This window comes from Manacus candei, unplaced genomic scaffold (genome assembly GCF_025592945.1).
Source record: "Manacus candei isolate 608988 ecotype Guabito, Panama unplaced genomic scaffold, ASM2559294v1 h1tg000014l, whole genome shotgun sequence".
Classification (NCBI taxonomy): domain Eukaryota; kingdom Metazoa; phylum Chordata; class Aves; order Passeriformes; family Pipridae; genus Manacus; species Manacus candei.
The window spans coordinates 65,223,915-65,248,049 of NW_026138062.1; the positions used below are offsets into that span (position 1 = coordinate 65,223,915).

Consider the following 24,135-nt stretch of genomic DNA (forward strand, 5'->3'; position numbering starts at 1 on the left):
GGTGGGTGATACCAGTGATAAATGTGTGTGTAGTCCTAGGGCCATATTCCCTTTGTCCATTGTTTTCTCTGCATAAACAAGCCTGCACTGCTTGTTTACTGATGTTAGGCAAGCTTTAACTCCTTGGGAAGAGCACCTAAAGCCCATAATGCTGTAACTTTTGCATGGGCTTTTGTCTTGAGTACCAAGTAGCAGCTTGGCATCCCCTGATGTCACACTGTGTCTACTTAATGCTGTTTCCAGGCCTGATATTTTTCATTTATATCCAATGCTAGCTCTGAAAACCAGGGTCTGTTATGCCTCCAAGCAGGCTTCTTCTGGATCTTAGACCATGGACAACTTTTTTCCAATATTGACTGAGCTGTAGGCTGGGAAGTAACTCCCTAGGAAAATTCTTAGGTTTTGCTCCACTAATCTAGGCTCAGAAATAGAGGAAATATAATGTTGTCTGTGGTGCTGGGAAAAGTGAAGCAGCATTTGTAGAGCCTGAATTTGAATGATGATGTTATGACAGTCTAGAGCCCATGTCTCTGCTGGGAGACATTTGAGCACCATTCCCAACTTGGCTTTGGCTTACTGCCCCAAGAGTTAGGTTGAGATCATTGGATGAAGTTTATTCAACTCAATCAACAGTTAGAAACCTGCTTAATTTGATTTATTTTAAAACTGGCATTTTTCATCTCACTGTTTAGCACAACCAACCAGAAGCTCTGGGCTGCTGAGCTGCAGAAGACTATCTCAAGAGATTACAAGTATGTGCTGCTGGCCTCTGAGCAGCTGGTGGGTGTCTGCCTCTTCGTGTTCATCAGGCCCCAGCACGCCCCTTTTATCAGGTCAGTGGGCACATCTGTCCCCAGGCTGGGTCACCTCCAGCTCGCCTTGTGTTGCAGGATAACACCCAAATGTACCCAGGAGCATGTGGGGCTCTGAAGGAGTTGTTCCATCTTCTGGGGAAGTAGTTGCTTAAATTCTCTTATCTTAGCTTTTAAATGTCTCGTGAGTCACCAAGAAAGCTTGAAAAGCTGAACTTTTGTCCTGTTACCTGCTCAGTAGCTGTTGGCATTTTTTAAAACCAGCCCCATGGCTGAAAGGACGATATAAGAATGTTCTTTTCCCAGCCCACAGTCGTACTCAGACACGCGTGTACCGTGTTTTTGAAAGTTGTTTCACTCTTTCAGGGATGTTGCTGTCGATACTGTGAAGACAGGCATGGGAGGAGCCACTGGGAACAAAGGTGCTGTGGCCATTCGGATGCTGTTCCACACGTCCAGCCTCTGCTTTGTCTGCAGCCACTTTGCTGCAGGGCAGTCCCAGGTTAAAGAGAGAAACGAAGACTTCGTAGAAATTTCTCGCAAACTTGGCTTTCCAATGGTAAGCAAATGTTCAAATTCCACAACGAATGAGAAGTAAAATGCTTGGGGCTCCAGCAGTGTAATCCAGAAGCTCCATTTGTGTTTTTCCCCCTCCCCAGATTCCTGTGAAGATCAGATTTCCTTGGGTTAGAGGTCTCAGAGATAATTAAGTTCCCATAACTTTTATTAAAATAGGAGACCGCAAAAAGAATAGACCTTTTGAGTGCAATGCCTGAGAGAGATGATGGAAGCACAAGTTCACTTGCATTAGGAATCAAGGATTTAGCATAGGAAAGAGGCCTTTTAGATCCCTGACATGTAGTAGAACTTTTGTAGGCACTGGAGTTAATCAGCTATGAGAAAAAAATCCGTAGGAAACAGCACTGTTTTCAGTACATGGGAATGATTTTTGCTAACAATTCCATGCCATGTTCTCATAAAGGATTATCAAACACCAAGTAAATACTTAAAATTTTTATCAGTGCAACAAAGTGCTTCCTTGAGACTTAAAGATGTTTTAAATTTTGTAGTCAAATTGTCCTTTGTTAGTCTGCATGGCAGTGTGCAGTTTTACAGGTTTTTTTGATTTCTAAATTTATCCCAATGGTCATGTGTCAGTTTTCCTTGAAAGTACTGCATCCATCAGTTTCCTAAATGTGCTTTTTTAATCTGCCAGTGCATCTGCTTGGATTAATTTATGGGCAGTGGAAAAATCAAAACAAAGGGGGAAGTTCTCACTTCAGACCTTAGGCTTTGCTTAAAGTAACAGAGCCCTTATGTCTTTCCCTAGCTATGAAAACTGGATGTAACTGAAAAGTCTTCAATTAAATCTGAATAATAAAGCCCTTGATTTGCAGTTTGTCAGGAGATTGTGCCACAAAATCCCAGGGGAGTGTTTTGGTTTTGTGACAGAGGCAGCAGTCATTGCCTTGGAGCTGACTTCTGAAACAGGAGTAGGAAGATGAAAAATTTTAGAATCCAATAGAGATGATTCATGTTTCTTTAGAAACAGAAACTATATAAGAAACATTCCTTCTCTCGTGTTCTGTATATGTGAGCACCATATCCTGACTGTGTTGTTCTAACCATACCAAACACTGAGATGTATTTCAGTTGTTCTCATCAACTGGAAATTATATGTATTGTACAGATGAAAACCAGACTTCTGCACCGAGAAGTAGTAAATTTGTCACCTGGTTGTTTTTATCTTCCTTGTGTGCTTCTGCTTTCCAGGGAAGGATGCTCTTTTCCCATGACTATATTTTCTGGTGTGGTGACTTCAATTATCGAATAGATATGCCCAATGAAGAGGTGAAGGAGCTGATACGACAACAGAACTGGGATCCCCTCATTGCAGGAGACCAACTTATCAATCAGAAAAATTCTGGACAGGTATCTTGAAATGTTACCAATACTTCAGAATACTTCATTTTCCTCTTTGGCTTTAGCAGTTCTCTGTGGTGATTCTGTAAATCTGTATCCTCAGCACTGGGTTTGCTAATTAAAATATTTTTCATTTTATCAGGTGCAACTACTTAAAAAATGTATTTGTAGAAGTTCTTCTGCTAATGTTACTCTTTACTTAAGTTGCTGCAGTAATAGATCTGATGCTGTTACTGCTAGAAAAAGCAGTAGTCCAAATGGTGCCTTTTTATTTACAAAGAAAACAGGGAATAACAAAGTCTGAGGAAAGCTTCTGCTTTTAGATTTGTAGGGTTTCCTAGGAGGCAGCATGTAGCAGTGAAAGGAAAAATATAAGTAGGTTAAGAAATAATTACTGAAGGCAAACAAATTGTCTCAGAAGTTGTGGAAGTTCTGACATTCTGACATTGATCTTCTGACATAGACTTTTAAATTGACTGGATTTCAAGTTATATTTCCAACAAGAAAAACAACCAGCCTGTCACTTGATGCAGATTTGATTGTAAGATCCAAGTCAGATTTATATTTTACAGATTTCTGAAGTGAAGTAAAACTAGCCTGTATGAGATTGAACCCAAGAATGGAGCTTAAGTTAACTAAGGTTTTAGCTTGTGTCCAGCTTAAACACTTAAGGGCACTCCTCGTGTCTTGTGTCAGCTGGTTGTGTGTTTCTGTGTTGCAAAAGCCTCCCTGAGGGAGTTTTTGATTCCTTTCAGTGACACTCTCTCTAAATATGTGACAGATAATGTCACATACTACCTCTTTTTATTCTGTTTTCCTATTTGCTTGAGAAGAAATGGTGATGTTATCTCTAGTATTTCAGTTCATACTGAATATATTAATGACGCTTTATTTTTTCCTTTTTTTTTTTAACTCCTATTTTTTGGTGAGGCATCTTGTGTCAGCTTTTCCCTAGAAGTGTTCAAGGCCAGGTTAGATGGGACCCTGAGCAGCCTGATCTAGTGAATGGCATCCCTGCCCATGGCAAGGGTTTGGAAACGGATGATCTTTAAGGTCGCTTCCAACCCAAACCAGTCTGTGATTCTATGAATCTGCAGGAATGCTTGGTACATAAAATATAAACCTTAATTCCCAACTTTTGCTGACACAGGAACAACTAAGCACCTAATTAAAGTGGTGTGTGTTCTGGGTGACCTCCAATGACACTGGAGGAACAGTAGGTTGCTCGTAACCCTGGGTTTAAAGATATAAATGTTGACACATTTCTGTTTATTGATGATTGTCTGGGTCACTATTTAGTCATAGTGGCAAATGTAGAATGTTTTCAGCAGATAAGATGTGGAGAAGGATTCATATAGCCAAATGACCTTTTTTATTTTTATTTTGAGATGTCTACACAGGGTTTCACTGTTAGAATAGAGAATTCTGATTGGTTTCAAGCTGTTTCCCATCTGTTTCTGTCTTCTGGCATGACATGTAACAGCTTTGTCTCTTGCAGATTTTTAGGGGATTTTTGGAAGGGAAGATAAATTTTGCTCCTACATACAAGTATGATCTGTTCTCTGATGACTACGACACCAGTGAGAAGTGTCGCACACCAGCGTGGACAGATCGGATCCTGTGGAGGAGGAGAAAATGGCCCTTTGACCGATCAGGTTTTAGTGTTTCCTTCAGTTGTTTAAAATACTCTTTTAACTGGCTTAGAGAATCCGTTTAGTGACATTCACAGTGCCAGTGATTCTGGGCTTGGTAAGAGACAACACTTAAAACAGCATCTTCAATAAAGGCAGTGGTGCTGAACAGAGGGTCAAGTCTCAGATCCCAGTTACTGCCATTTCAGTAGTGCAAAAGGAACTTCCAGAGTTTTTTTCTGTAAAACACTTGGTTTGGGTTTACTTTCTATGATTTTTTTTCTGTTTACAAAAGCTTATTTTTAAAGCACGTTCTCGCAATCACCGTGTTTTTCCCCTTTTGTTTTCATTGCTGAGTGTAGCTGAAGACCTGGATCTCCTGAATGCAAGTTTTCACACTGACACCAATGTCCCCTATACATGGAATCCTGGCACTTTGTTGCACTACGGAAGAGCAGAGCTGAAAACATCTGATCACAGGTTTCAGCTTTATTTTATACATTACTTCCTAAGATTTAATACTTGTGTTGTGTATTTTGTTGCTCAGATACACTGCTAACAGGCTTTTCTTGTGTGTTTTCTTCCAAGGCCTGTTGTTGCATTGATTGATATCGACATATTTGAAATTGAAGCAGAAGAGAGACAAAAAGTGTATAAGGAGGTGATTGCAATGCAAGGACCACCTGATGGGACTGTGATGGTGTCCATCAGAAGTTCTTCAGCAGAAGAAAACTATTTTGATGATAACTTGATTGATGATCTTCTTCAAAAATTTGCAAGCTATGGCGAAGTTATACTTATAAGGTTAAAAAAACCTTTTTACTTTTAATCTCTACTCATAGAATCAAAGACTGATTTGAGTTGGGAGGGACCTTAAAGCTCATCTTGTTCCACTCTCTGCCATGGGCAGAGACACCTTTCACTAGACCATGATGCTCCAAGCCCCATCCAACCTGACCTTGGACACTTCCGGGGATGGGGCAGCCACAGTGTCTCTGGGCAACCTGTGCCAGGGCCTCCCCACCCTCACAGCCAAGAATTCCTTCCCAATATCCCATCTAGCAGTGCCCTCTGGCAGTGGGAAACCATTCCCCCTTGTCCTATCTGGAGCAAGTCCAAAATTGTTCCCACCTATTTCCTGAATAAAGTTGCTTTCTTAGCGAGCATTTCAATTATGGTCTGCTTCATTTTTAACATTTAGATTTCAACTTCAATGTCTTTACAATTAGTTTTACATACCTGTAAGTGTCTCAGTTTTCAGACATATTTTTTCCAGATACCCTTTTATTTTTGATATAGAGCATCATGTAGTTTTATACAAATTTTGTACTCTAAAATTAGGTCAGTAGTTTTAAATGAACTGAAAATGAGAGGATCCCTGTGCATGTTGCCTTTTCACTAAGCTGTCAGTTGAACTATTAAGTGTAGTGGTATTTTGTTTAGTTATTGTTTCCAATGAACTTTGCAGGTTTGTGGAAGACAAGATGTGGGTAACATTTTTGGAAGGAAGCTCTGCTTTGAATGTTATGAATTTGAATGGTATTGAGGTAATGTAAAAATTACTGAATTTTCATATATCAAGAAAAGTTCTGGCATTTTAGGGACTACTTGAGTGGGTTGGGGTTTGTTTGTTTGTCTTTAATTCTTAGAAGTTTTTTCCATTCCATACCAGTCCGTTGCATTGCCTTTTTTTTTCTTCTATTGGTAGCCACATAGCATTAAGTTGAGTTTCAAAAGCCAAATGAGAGAAGTATCACTCTTAATTTATTTTTAGGGGAAGGACTGTTGGAAAAATGACGTTCCCATACTTAGAGGCATCTTTATCAAATGAGGGGGTTGGGGTTCTCATTTTGTAATTTAAAAAGCAGAATTTTTTTTTACTTGGGATTTTTTAGAATGAACAAGTTTAACATATTTATAGCCTGCAGTTTATTAAAAATTCAGCACTTCTGTAGTGCCATCACTGAAAAATGTTAAAAAAACCCAGAAGCTTTCTGATCAACTGAAAAGGGAAATCTTGAGACAAGTTGTTAGTTTTTCTATAGAAAAATGTTAAACAGTTCTAATTAACAGTTTAAACTACCTAAATGTAGTTAATTACAAAAATGAAGTGAGAAGCATAATTATTTTTGTGACATGTCAGTGCCATTGTTTAGTCCCAAAAATCACGATAACCTTATTTGTGATATTTTCAGTAATTATTTTTTAAATTTTTAAATGTAGAATGCTGAATTTTAATGTCTTTGCTCTTAATTTCTGTTTTGTGCATACGTTTTTTGCAATTCAGCTACAAGGACGGATTATAAACATAAATTTGAAAAATCCAGATTGGATCAAAAGTTTGGAAGATGAAATGAATCTGGAAAAGATTAATATTGGGCTGCCTTCATCAACAAGCTCCACTTTGCTTTGTGAAGATGCTGAGGTTACTGCAGACTATGATATGGAAGGTTTGTTGAGATAAAGCATTCCTCATTTTGAAATGTACCTGATGGTAGAGAAACCTAGAAGTTAGGGAGGAAAGGATTCTTATGGTCTTTTTGGAGTTATTGATGGGGTAGTTGTCTGTTTTAGGCATTTCGAATAGCAGCATAAAACATTCTAAATTGACAGTTTACTCTTCAAAGGCACATCCACATTGAGCCTTTTTTTTAAACACCATTGTACTTTTTTCAAGCAGAAGCTGTTACAAACAGCAGATATCTTGGAATCTTCTGCCCAGCCTTCTGGAGAAAAAGTGAAGCTTGCCATGTATTGCAAAGCAAGGGAATAATTTTTGCAAAGGTCTTCTTTGTAAAACTGATTGTTTCTTAGATTAATCAACATTACAGTTGCCATGCTGTTATATAAAGCTTTAACATGTACCTGTAGTATAAATTGTGCATTTGAAACATTTTAAACTGGTTTGAATGCACATACATCCTTTGTGTGTAATTTTGTGATGTAAGAAGCATGCTTAGGTTGTTGAGCTAATTCCTTTGAAATTTAGGACTTTTTTGCATAAAATCCCATGCCCAGAATCAGTTTATAATTCCTCCACTTTTTTAAAATAAGTAACTGTTGATCCCCTTTTCTTTATTGGGGAATTTGTTATTTAGGGGACATTGATGACTACAGTGCTGAAGTAGAAGAAATCCTTCCTCAGCATCTACAGCCAACTTCGAGCTCAGGGCTTGGAACCTCCCCCAGCTCTTCCCCACGTTCCAGTCCTTGCCAGTCTCCCACCCTGTCAGATGGACCCACGCTCCCAGTGAGGCCCAGCCGAGCCCCAGGAAAAACTCCTGGACCTCCTGTTTCCACACATGGTGTGTATGGATCACATTGCTCCACTGCCTCAGGCACTGCTGTATGGAAGTTCTGTTCCAACGTGTCCGTGGAATCCTGGTTCACTCCAGGCACACTCTTTCCTTTCAATCTGTACTCCTGTCAGCTCTGAGATGTAAATTGTAATCAGTACTTCTGTAAATTGGGTGTATAATAAAAAACTTCCTTTGAAACACAACCTTTTTTTATTGACAAAGTGAACGCAATTATGGTATTTGGAATGGCTTCTAAAAGACTTTGTTTCAGTGTAATTTAGAGTAGCTTTTACAAAGACTGCTCAAATGCCCTCAGGGTTCTCTTGGTAGCATTTTTTTCCAGAGCACTTAGCTCATGGGTAAGGGTCAAAATTGAAATTGGGAAGGCTTCACTTTGTAAGAATGTGGAGGATTTAATGAAAAGCATAAACTTACTAAAACACGTGAGACAAAAATCTCGGTTTAGCAGATCTTCTTTTCATCATTGATTTTTTTCCTTTTTTTTTTTTTTTATCCTATCACAGAAACTTCTGAATCGTTTTTTCCAGTGCTGGGGACTGACAGGGATTAATTTTTGCATTGTTTTCTGTCACATCTTTCAGCTGAATTTCAGGCTGGTGCCCAGCAGAAAGAGCCTCCTCAGAGCCTGGAGCCGAAGCGTCCTCCACCCCCTCGTCCTGTTGCTCCTCCTCCACGTCCTGCTCCACCCCAGAGGCCACCTCCACCCTCAGGTAGTGTGGGGACCTGTGCCACGTGCTCAGGAATATTTTGTTTCAAGTCTGTGAGATGAACTTGAAAGTTTGGGACCAAAATGTTTAATTGGTACATTTAATAGCAATAACAGCATGGGAAATAACAGCATTTTTCAACACCATTTAAATATTAATAGTGAATTAAGTTTTTTATAAACTTATTTTCACAGTTTTAAAAATGTGGGCTTCCTACAGCAATGTTTAGTCAACATCTTCATTTTTTATAGCATCTTCATTTTTAAATTTAAATAATCTTGTGCATTCATTGATTTATATTTCTTTAATTTTGGCATCTGTATGTACGCATTTTATCATGTCCACATTTTTAATGTAGACTTCATTTGGATCATCTGAAAAGGTGAACAATTGAGCACTACAAGAAACTGGATGTTCAGAAGCATATGGGCAACATAGTTAATAACAGCTGACCCTTGTAATTTTTAACTTTCTCATTCTTTCTCTTCCCTCCTACTGTACTGATATTTTTCATTATTGCTGCATTCATTTCTAAAATACTGTCAGGAGGTAGGAGTCCTGCACCTGCTAGAAAAGAATTTGGAGGTAATGATTTTAATTGTTTTCCAATGTGACTGCGTAGCAAAACTGCTGTGGTGATCTGTTGTGACAATACTTAACGTGATGATTTCCAAAGGTATAAAAATGGGTCATTCTTAATGTCATAGAAATGGATAACTCTTGAATGTCAATATAATTTCTGTCTTGGGGTTTGTCCCCATCTCTGAGTTACATCTAACTTTTTAGTGCAATAGTATTTGTCCAGAAGCTGGTACATTATAGTCAGAGATTAAAGCTGTCCCACGTTTTTATTACTTTGTCCTGGTTGGAATACACCCAGCTAACTTTTCTGTGGAAGCTGGAACTTGTCTGTAGTTGTAGAAAGGAGAGCTTTTTTCCTCACAAGCTATGTCAAGGAGCATAATTAAACAGCTTGTAATTGTAGCTACTTGCAGTAATTATCCATTAATTAATTGTTTAAATTGAAGCTACTGCTGATCTGGCTCAATTTCCCCAATTAACAGAGATCTCCAAATCATGGAGCTGTATTTGTCTCCGTGCTGAACACTGATATATGGGTAGTTTACTTTCTGCTTCCAAGTCTGGAATGTGCTCCTAAGCCCTTCCTTAGAGACATGAAATGTCCTCCATAGTTCCTGCAATTAGTGTGTATTTCAAAAACACAAACTTAGGAAAGGAGTTTATCTTGTTACTTTGAAGGAGAGCTACAGGTCTTTACAAAATAACAAAATCCTGACATAATTCTCCCCTAATTCCTTGTCACACATTGAGCTGTCCTGCTTGGACTTAAATCAGCTCATCAATACATGGGATAGGGGGAAAACTGCTCATGGCTCTGAAATACTTCTCTGAAATAGCCCTCAGTTGGTAGGAAAGAAGTTCTTTTGGGAAAATGATTCAAAAGTTTTGAGCAATCTCGGAAAATAAATAAACTGGTTTACATAGTCTGGAAATATCAACCAACTTACTCTGATGTCAGGCAAAAATGTATGTGGCTCCTAAATACTATGGAGGGGAGTAGGGCTTTATGCCAAAGGTATAATAATTCAAATGAGTTAAAATGCAGAAGTGTTAGGAAATAGTTTATACATCACACTCAACATAGGTGAGATATAATTCATTGTACTTCAGTCCTGTGCAGCTTTATGTGCACTGACACAATCCTGTTTGCCTAGTCTGTCTCAATTGTGCCAAGACTAGTCTTCTTTTTTTATCCTCTTTCCCAACACAGCATTCCATAAAGAATTGTAACTTGCATAAAACTTGCCTTTTATGCAGTCATTTGAGATTGTAGTATATTTCTTTTTCATATATTATTCTGACCTAAAGTTCTTCACCTTTTCTATCCTCTTCATTTTCCACTCATGGTGTACATGTATAATGCATAATACTTTGCTTTTCAACGGTACCTGAGCTCAGCACAGGGCTAGAACCAGAATAAGTGTCCTAGTGGGTTACTCTGCTTGGGGAAAGGGCACCTGTTTCTCTTCCCTAGAAGAAAGGCTCCTAAAACCCTGTGAAAATAACCCTGTATACTGTATAAGTGGATGAAACTTTGGTTATAGACTTCTGTAGCACATGCAAAGGGACATTGATCACGTCTTTAACATGTTGTGCATTTTAAATGTTACTTCCCCCCGCCCCCCTTTGTGTTTTGACCTTTTTTTGGCAAGTGCTTTACTCCTTTCAATGCCCATACATTTTTTCTAATAGCTCAGTGTGCTTTGAAGATAAGAAGAGGATTTGGACATCAAAATGTTTTAGAATTTGGTCATATTTGACATTTAAGGAAATGAGGCTCTGCACTCATTGCAAGGCTTAACAAAGTGCAGACTTTTCATATGGTAATACAAAAAATTTTCACTAAACTGTAAGCTCTCAGTTGTTCATAGTTAAAAATTAAAATGTCACACTGTTTACCCAAGACTTTTTTAATACATTACAGATTAAATTCTTATAGAACATTAAAAATTATAAAGGCTGCTAAGTGTCAGTTGAGTTAAAAAATAACATTTATGGCTGTTTTTTTTTTCTTTAATAGTACTAGTCAGATTTTTCCTGATTGTTGCAGTTATCATTGGTTTAAACTGTTAAAATGGGCTTAAGATTAAGAGAGTACACAGTGTTTTCAGTATATGCAATAATTTGGGTAAAATGCATTACATTTTCACTGTGATTATCCTCCAAATAAATAAAATGAACCTAGAGAATACAGTAATACAGTAATACAGTTGGCATTAAAAGAAATGCAAGTATGTTAAGCTGTGAAAACACTTGCACTCAAGCAGCAAGTACTGATTAGATTACTCTGCTATTTATAGTCCCTCATTAAACTTAGCCCTGCAAGAACCATTCCACATCTTTATTTTTCACCTGTAGCTTTGGGGTTCGTTTTGCAGAGCAGAGTCCAGGTTGTTGGGGTGCATCAGGATATGGCAGTCAGTTTGAAAAAGCTTTTTTTGTTTAAAGATGGGAAAAGCACCTTTCTTCTTGCTGAAGAAGGAATGTTGAGTGATGGAGAAAACAAGAAACCTTAATGCTACAACAGTAAATGCACTGTCCAAATGCAGGCAAGGGGCCTGGATTTCATATGTATGTATAAACACACATATATATATGCACGTTTTACTTTATTGGAGGTCAGGGTTACATTATTTTCCATTAAATGTCATCTTTGCAAAACATGCAGTGTTTGTCTGAAGGATGTCAGGGCATAAGTTACAGGCTGTTTCTGTGTAAATCCAACCCCTTTCCTTAAAATACTATTTAAAACAACTATGTGATATTTTTTCTTGGAAAGTCCTATGTCAAACTGCAGTAGAGATTTCAAGCTCCAGACAGACAACAGTCAGTTTAAAATGAGACCCACAAATGTGTGTCAGGTTCAGATGTACATTTTTCACTGTGCATAAGATTAAAATATTCCTATACTGCCTATTGTGATCCCAGCACCATAATTTTGTTTTATCATGTTGAAGGGTGTTACTAGTAAGTGAAATTTCAGGTATTTTGCCCTTTATGCCCTTTCACTTCCATGTATTGAATATTTTTAAATTTACAAAACCTTCTAAAATCCTGGTGCCCAGCAACCTTCCTCTGTATGGTGCAGTGGCTTTAGTCATCATCCTGCATAAAACAAGATATGCCTAACAAAACCATGCTGACAATGCCTATTCAAAATGTGAGCTGAGCTGTGGGAAGGGAAGGTTCAGGAGATCTTGCTCTTGAAGAGAGAGGTTTCCTTGTGTCCATGGCCATCTGAGATGAACATTCAGCTTTATGTCTGTGACTAGCAAAGGTTCAGAGGAGTGTCCTGTGCTCTGCTGGGCTGCTCTCCACCTCCCTTGATACTCCTCCAGTGGCAAGTGGGCTTCCCATTGTCTTTCCCACTTTCTGTTCTCCCCAGGGGTTTCTCTGGGCTGTGTGGGAAAAGGGCAGATCTGTGACCTGCAAGCAGTGGAATGTTCTTGGGCAATTTCCCCCCTGTGCTCCTTCACTGCTGCTTCTCTCACAGAGAACTTCGCAGTCAGGAACTTTTGGGTGGAAATCTAATGGGAATTGGCAGAGCCTGGAGCTCACCCACAACAGATAACATATGCTGGGATGTCATGTCTTTGAACCAGATGTTCAGCCAAACCATAGATCTGGTATCTCTGGAGACAATCACATTCCAGCCTCATCTGCAGCCTTCACTCTGCCCACTCCAAGTGACACCTCCACCCATATCTGACAGAATTCACAGATCACAGAGAGCTCTGAGCAGATCCCACACATTGGCATACGATGAGAAAGCAGGAGGCTGTGTCAGCACTAAGGCAGAATTTGATTTTCAGGTAGGCTTCCTGAGCACTGGCTCCTTTTCTTCCTCTGGACTCGAGCCACTCCAGAGTTGCCAGATACCAGTTACTCTTTCCCTCAGGATTTCTCCTTGCATACTGCCTATGCCATGCCATGTTTTTACCATACAATTTTAGAGACCCAGTATACGCTCGATCAGGTTGCAGAAATAGAACAACTGGGCATGGTTATGCATGATTGAAAGCCTGCTTTCTCTCAGTGTGAACTGTAACACCAGGTGATACAGCTCTCCCGAGTACACAGCGCTGCTTGGAGATAATGATACAGTTCTGTAGGATACATTATATAAAGTGGGAAACATTTCTTCCATGGAGTTGCTTACTCAGAGGGAGTGTGACAGAAACAGATTACTTAGGATTCTAAATGACATGTTGCAGAGTGTGTTTGATGTACCTGTTTACTCCCCAGTGTTTGAGTGCAGGCACATGCTCTGCTTTAGGAGAGGTTCAACACCAACATATAAGATCATACCAAATGTACAAAAATTTGTGGGAGTGAATATTTTGAAGCAATGAAATTCGCTTTCAGCTGTAAAATGGAATTAAAACAATGGATGTTACTAAGCATGAGCATACTTGTTGAATTATAATTCACACCAGTCTGGTTCCCCATGCTGCTACAAACAATTATCTCCTACAAGTGACTGTAATCCAGCTAGGCCAGTGTTGTGTACAGCTCTCTTGTGGTGGTGTTCTTTCTGGTTTTGCTTTCTCAATCTGCTACTTTTCTTATGCAATGTACAGCTTCTCTTCTTTCTCTGAAAAGGTCTTGGAGCTCCTCCCAGTCCTGGGGTAGCTAGGAGAGAAGTAGAAGGTAACATAACAATTTTTGTATTTTAGAAACAGAATTCTATTTAGTACCTAATTAATACTATTGCCCTTGTGATAGTAAAGGTAGTTTCATGAAAGTATTTATCACGTGGAATCTTTCTTCTTTTATTTAACATAGTTTTCAGACAGCCAAGTTGCTTCTTGGTTTTCGGTGATGGTGGGAATTGTTATAGAAGGCATTTATGAAAAATGAAGTGAAAACTTAGAGTGTCCTAATCAAGAATGCTTTCCAGACTGACTCTCAAAAGAATCTGGTGCTGACTGGTCACTAGAGTGACTGCTATACCTGAAACTAAACCTGGAATTTTGGGAGCCTGACTTTTCATAAATAATTACATATGTTCATGTATATTGGAGAGAGAAAATTCCATTTAAACTATTTAGTCTACAATTTAATATTTTGTCTCTTTCTAAAGAGCACAGTGATAGCTAACTGTGTGTGATATACAGTTATGAGAAGCATTTCTCTTGCACATTCTAACTGGAGTATGTATGAATAGTGCTGGATGGGTCCTGCTGTAGCCATGCCAGCACAGTCAGGGGTTTGGGTTTCTTCTTATCACCACAGGAATTTGGTGTTTGCAACAAATACAGGTATGGCAATACAAGTCCTAATATAGTCACAGTCAGGATGTCCTCCTGTATTCTACAATTAACTTTGGCCATATTGCTGGTTTATTTTTATAAATTGGCAAAATCACCCTATGCATAGAATAGTCAAGGTTGGAGGGGACCTTTTGGTGACTGTCCACTCCATCCTCCTGCCCCAAGAAGGGTAAACTGGCACCAGCTTACTCCAGGTGGGAGTTGCATCACTGAGAGCTGTGCCCAAAAACCCATTCCAATGGTTCTGAGGTTATCTGACACCCAGAAGCTGTCTTATGCACCAGAGTGTTCCTTCCACTTAGTGTCACTGGCATGGTGGTTTTGCCTTCCTGGGAAATAAGCCACAGAAACACAAGCCAGAATCTCAAACCTCTTGGCTTGTTAAAAATTGTGCACTTGTCTGAGCTAAAGGTAATTTTTTCATCTCTTGCACTTCCCAACTTGGACGTTGCATTATAGTGCCAAGGTTGTCATTAGCATCAGCATGGCCACAGTGAGGCTGGTGGTCTAAGAGATTTATCTTAGAGAGAAGGGCCAGGAACTATGTTATATCAGCTCTTTTTGTTTTAAAGACTGCTGTTAGAACATCTGCAGAATATACCACAAAACAAAACAACTTCTAGCATGATTGAGAACACAGGGCACCTGTACAGGTGGGCATCTTTACCGTGCAATGAACAGGAGGTAATTTGACTTAATTTGTAATTAAAAGGGTCAAATTATTCCATGTGTGCCACGGGATAGGAGTGTGTTATAGTGACAGCTGATGGATAGACTGTGATATGTAACAACTTTTTAAAAAATCACTGGTCTCTCTTTGCTCCCATTCTCATTAGTGGTAATGTGACATTGCCATCTAATACCCATTTGTGGCTTATCTAACACAGATAATCTAATTTTCTTTTCCATGCTTCAAAGCACAAAAAAGTCCTGGAACACAAAGAAAAGATAACTTAGGTAATACATTTACATGCTTTGTACTAATTATAATAAAGAGAGAAGTTGATTTTGAAATATGTTCTAAGTCAACAATCTCTAATATCTGTTGCAGTTCGTAGTCACCCTCCACCTGCAGCAGGCATGACCAGACCGGTAGGTATTCTGTCTTACAATAGTTCTCCTCCTAAGTTTATGCTGTTTGTTGGGTCAACATTTCTGTAAGTCATAATGGATGTGACAAATTTGCAAAATTGACTGGTCAGTTTACTGCTTCTGTGAGTTAATTCCCTCAGCAATTCTTGTCTGTTGACTAAAAATACTCCAGAATATATATGTGTATATATATATATACTGGAAGTGACTTGATTGTTTTGCACTCTTTCCAATTATGCAACAGGCTCCCAAATAATACACATCTCCTCTCAAATAACTGCAAAGTTACTCTTTGTATTATATGTCCGTGCTGATTTGGTATGATAAAATGTATTATCTTTTATGCTGAAATGTAAATCCTGACACCAGTTAATTCCTTGCAGCTGTTAATGGATTACCCGGGCAGTTGATATATTATGATTATTTGATGCGTTGTGGGATTTTGTACCTTGTTTTAAAAATAATTATTGATAAAGGTCTTCATGTAAAAAGGAAACATTCAACATAACATTAGTTATGTGTTTCATTCCTTTATTTATGGAACTGAACTGAAGGAAGGGAAATAAGGATTTATGGGTGCTCAAATGCTTCACCTCTAGCAAGAACTCAAGAGATGGAAAACATCTGCCTTGTTTTTATTAACAGCAGCATGTAGGAGCCTTTGTGTTTGGCTTATCATTAAAGAATTACTAAGAAATGGGATTGTTTGCTGATAATTCTCTAAACTTTGCAGCATATCCCAGTATTACAACTACTGCAAACTACTGTCCATTGAAGTAATATTGTGCTAATTCATTTTTTCTCAAAGACATTATTCATGATATTGGCTCTTTTTTGTTATTTTCCCAGAAATATAAAACAGCTTCTTCTAAAATTTGGATAAAGAAAACCTGGTATACACAGGAAATAAGAAAATCTGGTGCAAAAAAGAGACTTCACCAGTGTCTTGGAACTGGCATAAGTGCAAGAATTTTTGTTCATATTATCAAGACAGAAAAAAATCCCCAAGCAAAACAAACAAACAAAACCCCCCTGAAACCCCAACAAAACAAACAAACAAACAAATGTAATAGAAGATCTGAAAAAACATGATGCTTGCCTCTTTTTTTCCCCTGAAGTCTGGGCATTTTTATTCCAGTGCCTTGTATCCACGTTTCAATGTGGTGTTTGTAATTCACTTGTTTCAGCTGTAGTCTGGAATAACTTCCTATTTCTCTCCAGCCTTCAAATGAGGCAGAGTATGTGTTTTATCAGTACTGTTTGTTGAGGAACAAAGTAGCTGCTGTTGTTGGTTGTGTTGCTTACAGCAATTCACAGACTTAGGTAAATTATCTTATTGATACTAGCAAAACAATAATTGCTTCTAGTGTTGGTGCACAGGTAAATATTTATATAAAGCTGAAAACAGTTGTAAAAATTCTTTGCTTTGAACTGAACCCTCATTGTATTTTGAATATATTCTTTGCTTTTACATGGACATAGGATGTTAGCTCAGCAGCTGTTATCAAATCATTTATTTTTCATGGAGCCCTGATTATCCCAAATCATTTTCAGTAGATGACTACAGATCCAAAGTAGAGCTAAAATACTTTCTTTTTACCCCTGATCATGTCAGACTGTTCCTCCTCGAGCTGGAGTTATCAGTGCCCCACAAAGCCATGTCCGTTCCTCGGGGGGAAGACCAGTACCCGAAACTCAGACCAAACCAGCTGAACCACCACGGGGTAAGTTTCCTTTGTAGGTTAAATATGAATGTCACAATTCAGTCAAGAGACACAGTCTCTGGTTTGAATGCATTGTTTTCCAATAGATGTCTCCACTTTTCACTAGAAATTAAGATTCTTGAATGTAGTAACACTTGGCAGTTTCTGTTAATCATCCACAAGTACTGTAAAACCTCACCAGATAATAATCTCAAGATCACCTGAGATCTTGACCCGTAGATTTCCTGGTATCAGGAGAAGCTATGATCAGAGTGCAGTATTTTGGTCTGGGCACTGTGATGTGTCCCTTTCATGTTGATCACTGGACATTCTCTGGATTGGTAGTTCTGTAATTGTAAGATCTGGAATAGAATTTGTTTGACTCTTAAAGCCACTTCCTAAATTCACAGTTTACAAAACCCCTTCATTAATATTAAAATATACATTTTATAATAGTGACTTCCAAAATACTTTTTCAATACTGCTGATGTACATTTAGAGATGACATGGCTTCTGGTTCTCTGTTTTGTATAGAATCCCAGAATGGTTTAAGTTGGAAGGAACCTTAAAGATCATCCACTTCCACCCCCCTGCCCTGGGCAGGGACACCTTCCATTAGAACAGGTTCCTCCAAGCCCTGTGCAACCTGGCCTTGGACACTTCCAGGGATGGGGCAGCCACAGCTCCTCTGACTAACCTGTGCCAGGGCCTCACCACCCTCACACAGAAGAATTTCCTCTCAATATCCAATCTAAACTTGCTCTTTCAGTTTAAACTATAATAATAATTTGTGATGGAGATCTGCTGAGCTTCTGATGATTTCCAATCTTGTTGCCATGAACACTTGCTCTTCTTAGAGCCACCTGCAATTCTCTCTGGTGCTTCCACAGCCATTTGTCCTCATCATGCCATCCTTAAGGACTTCTGTTACAATTCTTTACGATGAAAATCACTCCAAATGTACTTTTAGGCTCACCGTTGCTTCCTGAACCACTAAAGCCTCAGGCTGCTGGCCCTGCTCAGCCCAGCACTCCTGTGCTAAGGATGCAGGAGCCCCTGATTCCTGTGGCATCACATCCATCTCAGGCAAGTGCCCCACAAAGCCTGGAACCCCCACAGCCGCCTCCTCGTAGCCGATCCTCTCACAGTTTGCCTTCTGAACCTGCTCCATCCCAGCAGCAAGTAAGTAAAAACACTTTGGAAATACATTTTTTTTTATTATATAAATTAACACAGCTTGTTATGAATGCTGCAGACTTGTGAGGAACTCCTATAGCAAACACATAAACGAAAATAAAGGTCAAAAGAGTGGATTCAGAGGTCGTCAGGTTCTAGTAGGGTAATAATTGCTTACGTATTGTCCGTGAATAACTAAATACTAAATATTTAGTATTGTCCATGAATAACTAATACTGAACATTTAACTTAGGGTTTCTTGTGACAGTCTTACAACTTAAGGAGATCTCATTCTTAAAATTATGTTGTCATCTGGCAACTTTTTGTGGAAAAATAGTCTAAGAAATTTAATTTTATAATGACACTTGCATGACATAAGTAGCAAGTAAGATTAGTAAGTAGCTAACAAGTTTTGAATAAAGTCATTGCATGATGTGGTGCTTTATGCTGATGATCATTCATTGGAGAAAGACAATACTGATAAATACTTAACAAAAACAGATTCTTCCCCATTCCCCAGTGTCAGTTAAAATAGAGAAACATATCAAAGTAATGTGAAAATTTCATCCAGTAACATTAACATTCTGTTCTGTGGGACGATTTAGAATATTATTATAAAAGAACACCAACTTTTTCTAGGGAAAGCCATAGTTTCTTCCTACTGCTTAAAAATGCAGAATCAGGTTTTCAATGCTGCTCAGATTTTTGCTTATGCCTACACCTGAAGACCTCTTTTGCTACAGCAGTTAGTTAATGCCTATTTTGTACCATAGTTAAGCAGCTAAATTCAGTCCTTGGTGAGTTGATTTTGCATTCAAATTAAAAAAAATCTTTAAATGCTTTACCTTTCTTTCTGCTGAACCTCTCTCTCTGCCTGTTAACTGGTTTTCATTTTGGAAACTTAGACTACAAAATACAAACGTTTCTGAGGAAAGTTTTTTAAATAAATACAAAGTCTTTTGAGAGGTAGTGGATTCCAAGCCCATCCTTCTATGCAAATCTTGATTGTGATATTGAAGAACCTGAATCTCTCTTATAAAAATAATTGCTTTTATACAGTGTGAATATTCAGGATTCTATAGATTACCAAGCAGTATATTAAAAGAGAGAGTTAGTTATTTTAAATAGATGTTCTTCATTGTAAAGTAAGGAGATTTTAATTTTCAATAGAATGAGAAGCCTTATGGTTTTTCAGCTTGAAAAACTGTTACTACAAGTGAGTGGTTGTCCCAACACAGTTCCTAGAATGGGAGTTATGGGGCTTTTCCTGTTAATAGGTGGTTAGAATTAGACCATCAACGCTCAAATTCTTATAATCCATCTCCAAAAAGTAGCTCAGTCAGCTGCACAGTGAGTCTCTGTATGGAAAAAACTTAGAATGGGCTTGAGTTGGTTTTTTGATTCATAGTGGTCGAGTTTACAGTAGAATACAACAGAAATTCAAAATTTAGTCTAGTGTATAATAAAATACTTGCAGTTTGTATTCATAGCTCAAAAAATGGCTTTGTGAAAATTTGTGAAAGTATTTTTAACATGAGGTTGCTTTGTTACTTGAATTTTCTTCCTAACTTTCTTTCCTTTGATGTCTGTTTCTCTTTCACAAGCAGGAGCAACCATCAGGGTAACAGGTATCTGACTATTTACCAATCTTGTATGTGGTCTCCATCTACTCAAGCAGAAAAGATGTATGAATCTTGTTTTCATACATCTGCAGTCCCATCCATGTTAAAAGCCACCTGTCTGCATTCATGGATTGACTGTCATACCATAGTTTGCTTTTCCCTTTCATAATGCATTTAAAAGTGAGACTGCATTTATTAGTGCCAGAGCAAATATTTTGCTTCATCATCTTTTATGAAACAATTGGACCCTGACCTATGTTGCTTAGTCACTGCTGAATCTCCTGGTTTCAGTCTGTTTGGGGAAAAAAAGATCAGTGTTGGCATTAAATATTCTCTTCAGTGTAAAATTTTTTTCAAAATAAACCCCATATTTCACATCTTTCAAAGAGCAGAGAACTTACTACTACCCAAAGTAAAATAAATGGTTTGTTACAATTTTAAAGGTATTTGGTTCCAGAATTATTCAGAGCAAATTTTTACTTACAATAAAGAGCAATTGGGATTCATAGTTTCTTTGGGATCTTGCACTTTTTAAATGACTACAGGACTTAACCAGCTGGTGCCCAGCTGCATTTGATTTCTATTCTTTCTGCAGTTCTGTTTTTCACATTTTCCCCTCAGTTACTCAGTGCCTTTGGTTTAATATTATTCTGCAGAACACTGACTATATATACACCCCATTCAAGCTACAACTGAAATTTTTAAAAAATAAATTGTTATACTGCATACACTGGGGAAAACTTGCAATATTATTATTATTATTCCCTAGAATCTCTAAAGCCTGTAGGCTAATTTTATGGAGCTGCTTAGGTAGTGGATGTGTGGAGACACACTTCAAACTATGCACAATAAATGCAGTGAACCCAAGATGGATAAAGATGGAGGTTAGGCTGTAGTAATACTATGTTTTAGCTCACACCATAGTTCAACAAAACACTAGTTAACAGAATTTTCAAGCTAAATACCCAAACTCTTTGGGTGTATTAAGGTGATTGTTAAAATGACAAACTTTTTTGTGAAATTTGAATTCTCAGGAGCTGTTTTAACTTAAGCTCAATTCATTAAAAAAGGAGAAGCTCCAAACCCTGTTCTGTCAGTATGCTGACTGAAAAAGTAGATATTCCACCTTTTTGGACAGTTCTTACAAGGTAAAAAAGTTGCACTGTTGTTTGAAGAGATGTAAAAAAACAAAAATATGTTTGTTTTTAAAAGCTGAGAAGTTCTGTGGAGAAAACTCTGTCTTCTCCATTCAGTATTATACTAAACAAGGATAACTTGCCATTTTAAAATATGAAACCAGTCCCTTCCCATGCCAGGAAGCACTGGAAGGCCTACGGATGCCTGTGTCTGCGTAGAAATGTCTGACATGCACATACTAATGACACTAATGTTTCCTCCCATTGTGATGCTTAAATACTGCTTGTAACATCAGTGTGACAAACAATGTAACCTGGAGGTCTTTGTTTTGTAGCTGTGCTGGGTTATCACTTGTTTAGAATACAGTAGCATTTCCCAAAGATTTTCTTATCCAACATTCACTTGGACTTGGTGCCTTTCACTGGAATTCTGACCTGTAGGAAGTGGATTCCAGCTGCGTTGACCACCTGTGTGGTGTTCAACAACTCATAGGCTTTTTCTCAGAGAAGGGATTCAGGGTTGTTGTTTCCATTCTAGTTACAGCTGAATTGTGTTGAAGTTTCAGCTGGAAGAGTGAGAAAGGGTGGGGTCAGGAATAACCTGGAATCAGCTACAGGATTACTGAGCATGTTGTTTCCTTTGCAGCTGAAACCCAACTGGACGTACAGCTCCAACCCTGGCCCCCAGCTCAGCAGTGACCCTTTTGAAGACCTGTCATTCCAGCTGCTCATGTCCCAGATGCAGACATGTGTCCGAACATCACCCGCTCCAACCTTAAGCCAGGAGTTGATACCTTTGCCTTCAGCAGCACAAAGAAACGCTGATAATTTGAATACTATAAACTGCATGCCAGCAATGCCTCCTATTCCAACCTTCCACTCATCCCAGGAGCATAAGCGCACCTCTCCAAATCCATTTATTACTGGGCTGAACTGCGCAAATCCATTCACTGAAAGGACTCCTAATGCTGGGAACCCGTTTAGGATGGAAACGCAAGGGTCCGGAATAACCTCGCAGGTATGGGAAGGACCTGCAGTTTCCCATCCTTTCCCTTCCCTGCCCCGCCCCAGCTGTAACACAGCCAAGCCTCTATTTTCTGTGGATGCAGCTGAAAACACGTTTTGCTTGCCAAGTAAATCTCTCAAGGCAGAAAATGTGCAGCCCAAGGGGTGGGTGACATTTGATGAGGACGAGAACTTCAATCTGAAGCTAAAGCCATCTACAAGTGTCCCGGATTTTCAGAGACTCGGCTCCAGGAAGTCAGCTGGATCTCCAGGTTTGCTGGGCACTGAACAAAAGACTTTCCTTGGTTCAGACTTTAACTTTGGTGATGACTGGAATAAAAGCTCTACTGATTGCTTCTGTGCAATGCCAGCAAGGAGACCCCCTGCACCCCCTGTACCATCCAGAGCAACCAGCAACAGGTCCCCTGCAGATCCCTTCGCTTCCTCAGCACCCCAGGTGTCACCAACCCATGATTTTACAGAAAGATAGTTGTTCAAAGATACAACAGGTTGTATTTGTTGCTACATTTATCCAGTAGAATAATTGGGTATTTGAGATTATTCTGTGTGCAATAATTAAGTGTTAAATGCACTGAAACTTAACTCTACTCATAAACAGCCACTATTGCTTGTGTATAAATTTTGAATGTGTATATATGGTAGAGCACAAAAAATTGTCTGAATTTTATTAAAATTCTGAGGTAATAGTATTTGAACAGACAGAAAAAGAGAAGAAGGATGAGCTACTGATCTCATTAAAATCTGGACATAGATTTTGCTTAGGGAGCTCTCTCATTTCTGATCCCCCTTGTGGAATTCCACAGAAAGAGGCTCCCTGCCGGTAGCCTCCCCCCTCCCTTTTGACTGTTTTGTTAATTGTATTTATAAGTATTTACCAAAGAGCTGCCAAAGTTTATTGAGATTTGAATGTTGAAAAGTATTGTTTAGAAGTTGTTTTAATTTATAACAGAGGCTATGGATATTTGTAAGGCTTATATTTGAATTTGAGGCACAACGAAAGTAGTTTACTTTCAAAATACAAACAAAACTTTGCATATTAATATATTCAACTAATTTTCTGTGTCAGTACATTTCAGCTATTAAATCCTATTGTGACATACACTCACTAGCACTAATTCAGAATAATTGTTCCATATCATCTATTTATTCATTACTATTTTAACTATATTTTTTTTCCCAGAAGTTAGAAACAACATATAGAAAAAGTTTTCCCTCAACCTCTTGAAAAAGATTCCCCTTGGGTTTTGAGATACAAAGCAGTCTTTACCAGTTGCAGACAATATAGTCTACCAGCCAGGGAGTGAAACAACACACTAACATTGTAGTTACAGTAGCAAAATACCCCAGGGCGGTGCGGTTTTTAAATTCTCCAGTGCTATCAAGACATGATCTATAAAATAACGCATTGTTCCTTTGAGCAGTCCCTGGTTAACCATGAGCTGCAGCTGTGTAGAGCAGTGATAGTGAGTTTTATATGGCGCTTTTTTCTGTTCAGGTCCCTCAACTTGTACATTTGGAACAGCAGTGGTACCCTTTGTGCTTCGGTGTGTGAGTTACCTTGTTTTATGCTGTTGCTATAAACATCTGTGTGATCAGTGTTTTGGTATATTCCTACATTGGCAAGCCAATTTTGGGGGGAAACTTTTTGCTGGTGGGAGTCACGTGATAAATATGTTGTCGAATATCTAACTGCAGTGATTAAAAACTACTGTCTGAACTGTACCTGGTGTTAGGCACCTCTGCACTTCACAGGGCTGTGGGACTGGAGCAGCACCTGCAGGGACCACTGGGAATGCTCTGGAATTCCAGTATGTCTATAAATATATATATATATATATATATATATATATATATATATATATATATATAAAATATATACAAATATATATATTATATATATATACAAATATATATATACAAATATATATATATATAAATATATATACAAATATATATACAAATATATGTACAAATATATGTACAAATATATGTACAAATATATATACAAATATATATACAAATATATATACAAATATATATATACACAAATATATATATACACAAATATATATATACAAATATATATATACAAATATATATATATATATATACAAATATATATATATATATAT

General features: G+C 38.2%; 1 protein-coding gene across 2 annotated transcripts in view; it reads left to right on the top strand.

Annotated features, from left to right (window-relative positions):
• SYNJ1 (synaptojanin 1) overlaps window positions 1-23,725 on the top strand; it is a 49,340-nt gene extending 25,615 nt beyond the window's left edge. For both annotated transcript variants that reach the window (XM_051780313.1, XM_051780315.1), the window contains exons 16-32: window positions 693-833; window positions 1,179-1,371; window positions 2,586-2,744; window positions 4,234-4,390; window positions 4,729-4,846; window positions 4,955-5,170; window positions 5,835-5,913; window positions 6,654-6,816; window positions 7,465-7,671; window positions 8,268-8,396; window positions 8,940-8,978; window positions 13,578-13,625; window positions 15,167-15,205; window positions 15,300-15,340; window positions 16,956-17,064; window positions 18,014-18,225; window positions 21,624-23,725. In XM_051780313.1, coding sequence (XP_051636273.1) covers window positions 693-833; window positions 1,179-1,371; window positions 2,586-2,744; window positions 4,234-4,390; window positions 4,729-4,846; window positions 4,955-5,170; window positions 5,835-5,913; window positions 6,654-6,816; window positions 7,465-7,671; window positions 8,268-8,396; window positions 8,940-8,978; window positions 13,578-13,625; window positions 15,167-15,205; window positions 15,300-15,340; window positions 16,956-17,064; window positions 18,014-18,225; window positions 21,624-22,472 — 2,899 coding nt within the window. In that variant the 3' untranslated portion in view covers window positions 22,473-23,725. The remainder of the gene's footprint in view (window positions 1-692; window positions 834-1,178; window positions 1,372-2,585; window positions 2,745-4,233; window positions 4,391-4,728; window positions 4,847-4,954; window positions 5,171-5,834; window positions 5,914-6,653; window positions 6,817-7,464; window positions 7,672-8,267; window positions 8,397-8,939; window positions 8,979-13,577; window positions 13,626-15,166; window positions 15,206-15,299; window positions 15,341-16,955; window positions 17,065-18,013; window positions 18,226-21,623) is intronic.
• The last annotated feature ends 410 nt before the right edge of the window (window positions 23,726-24,135 follow it).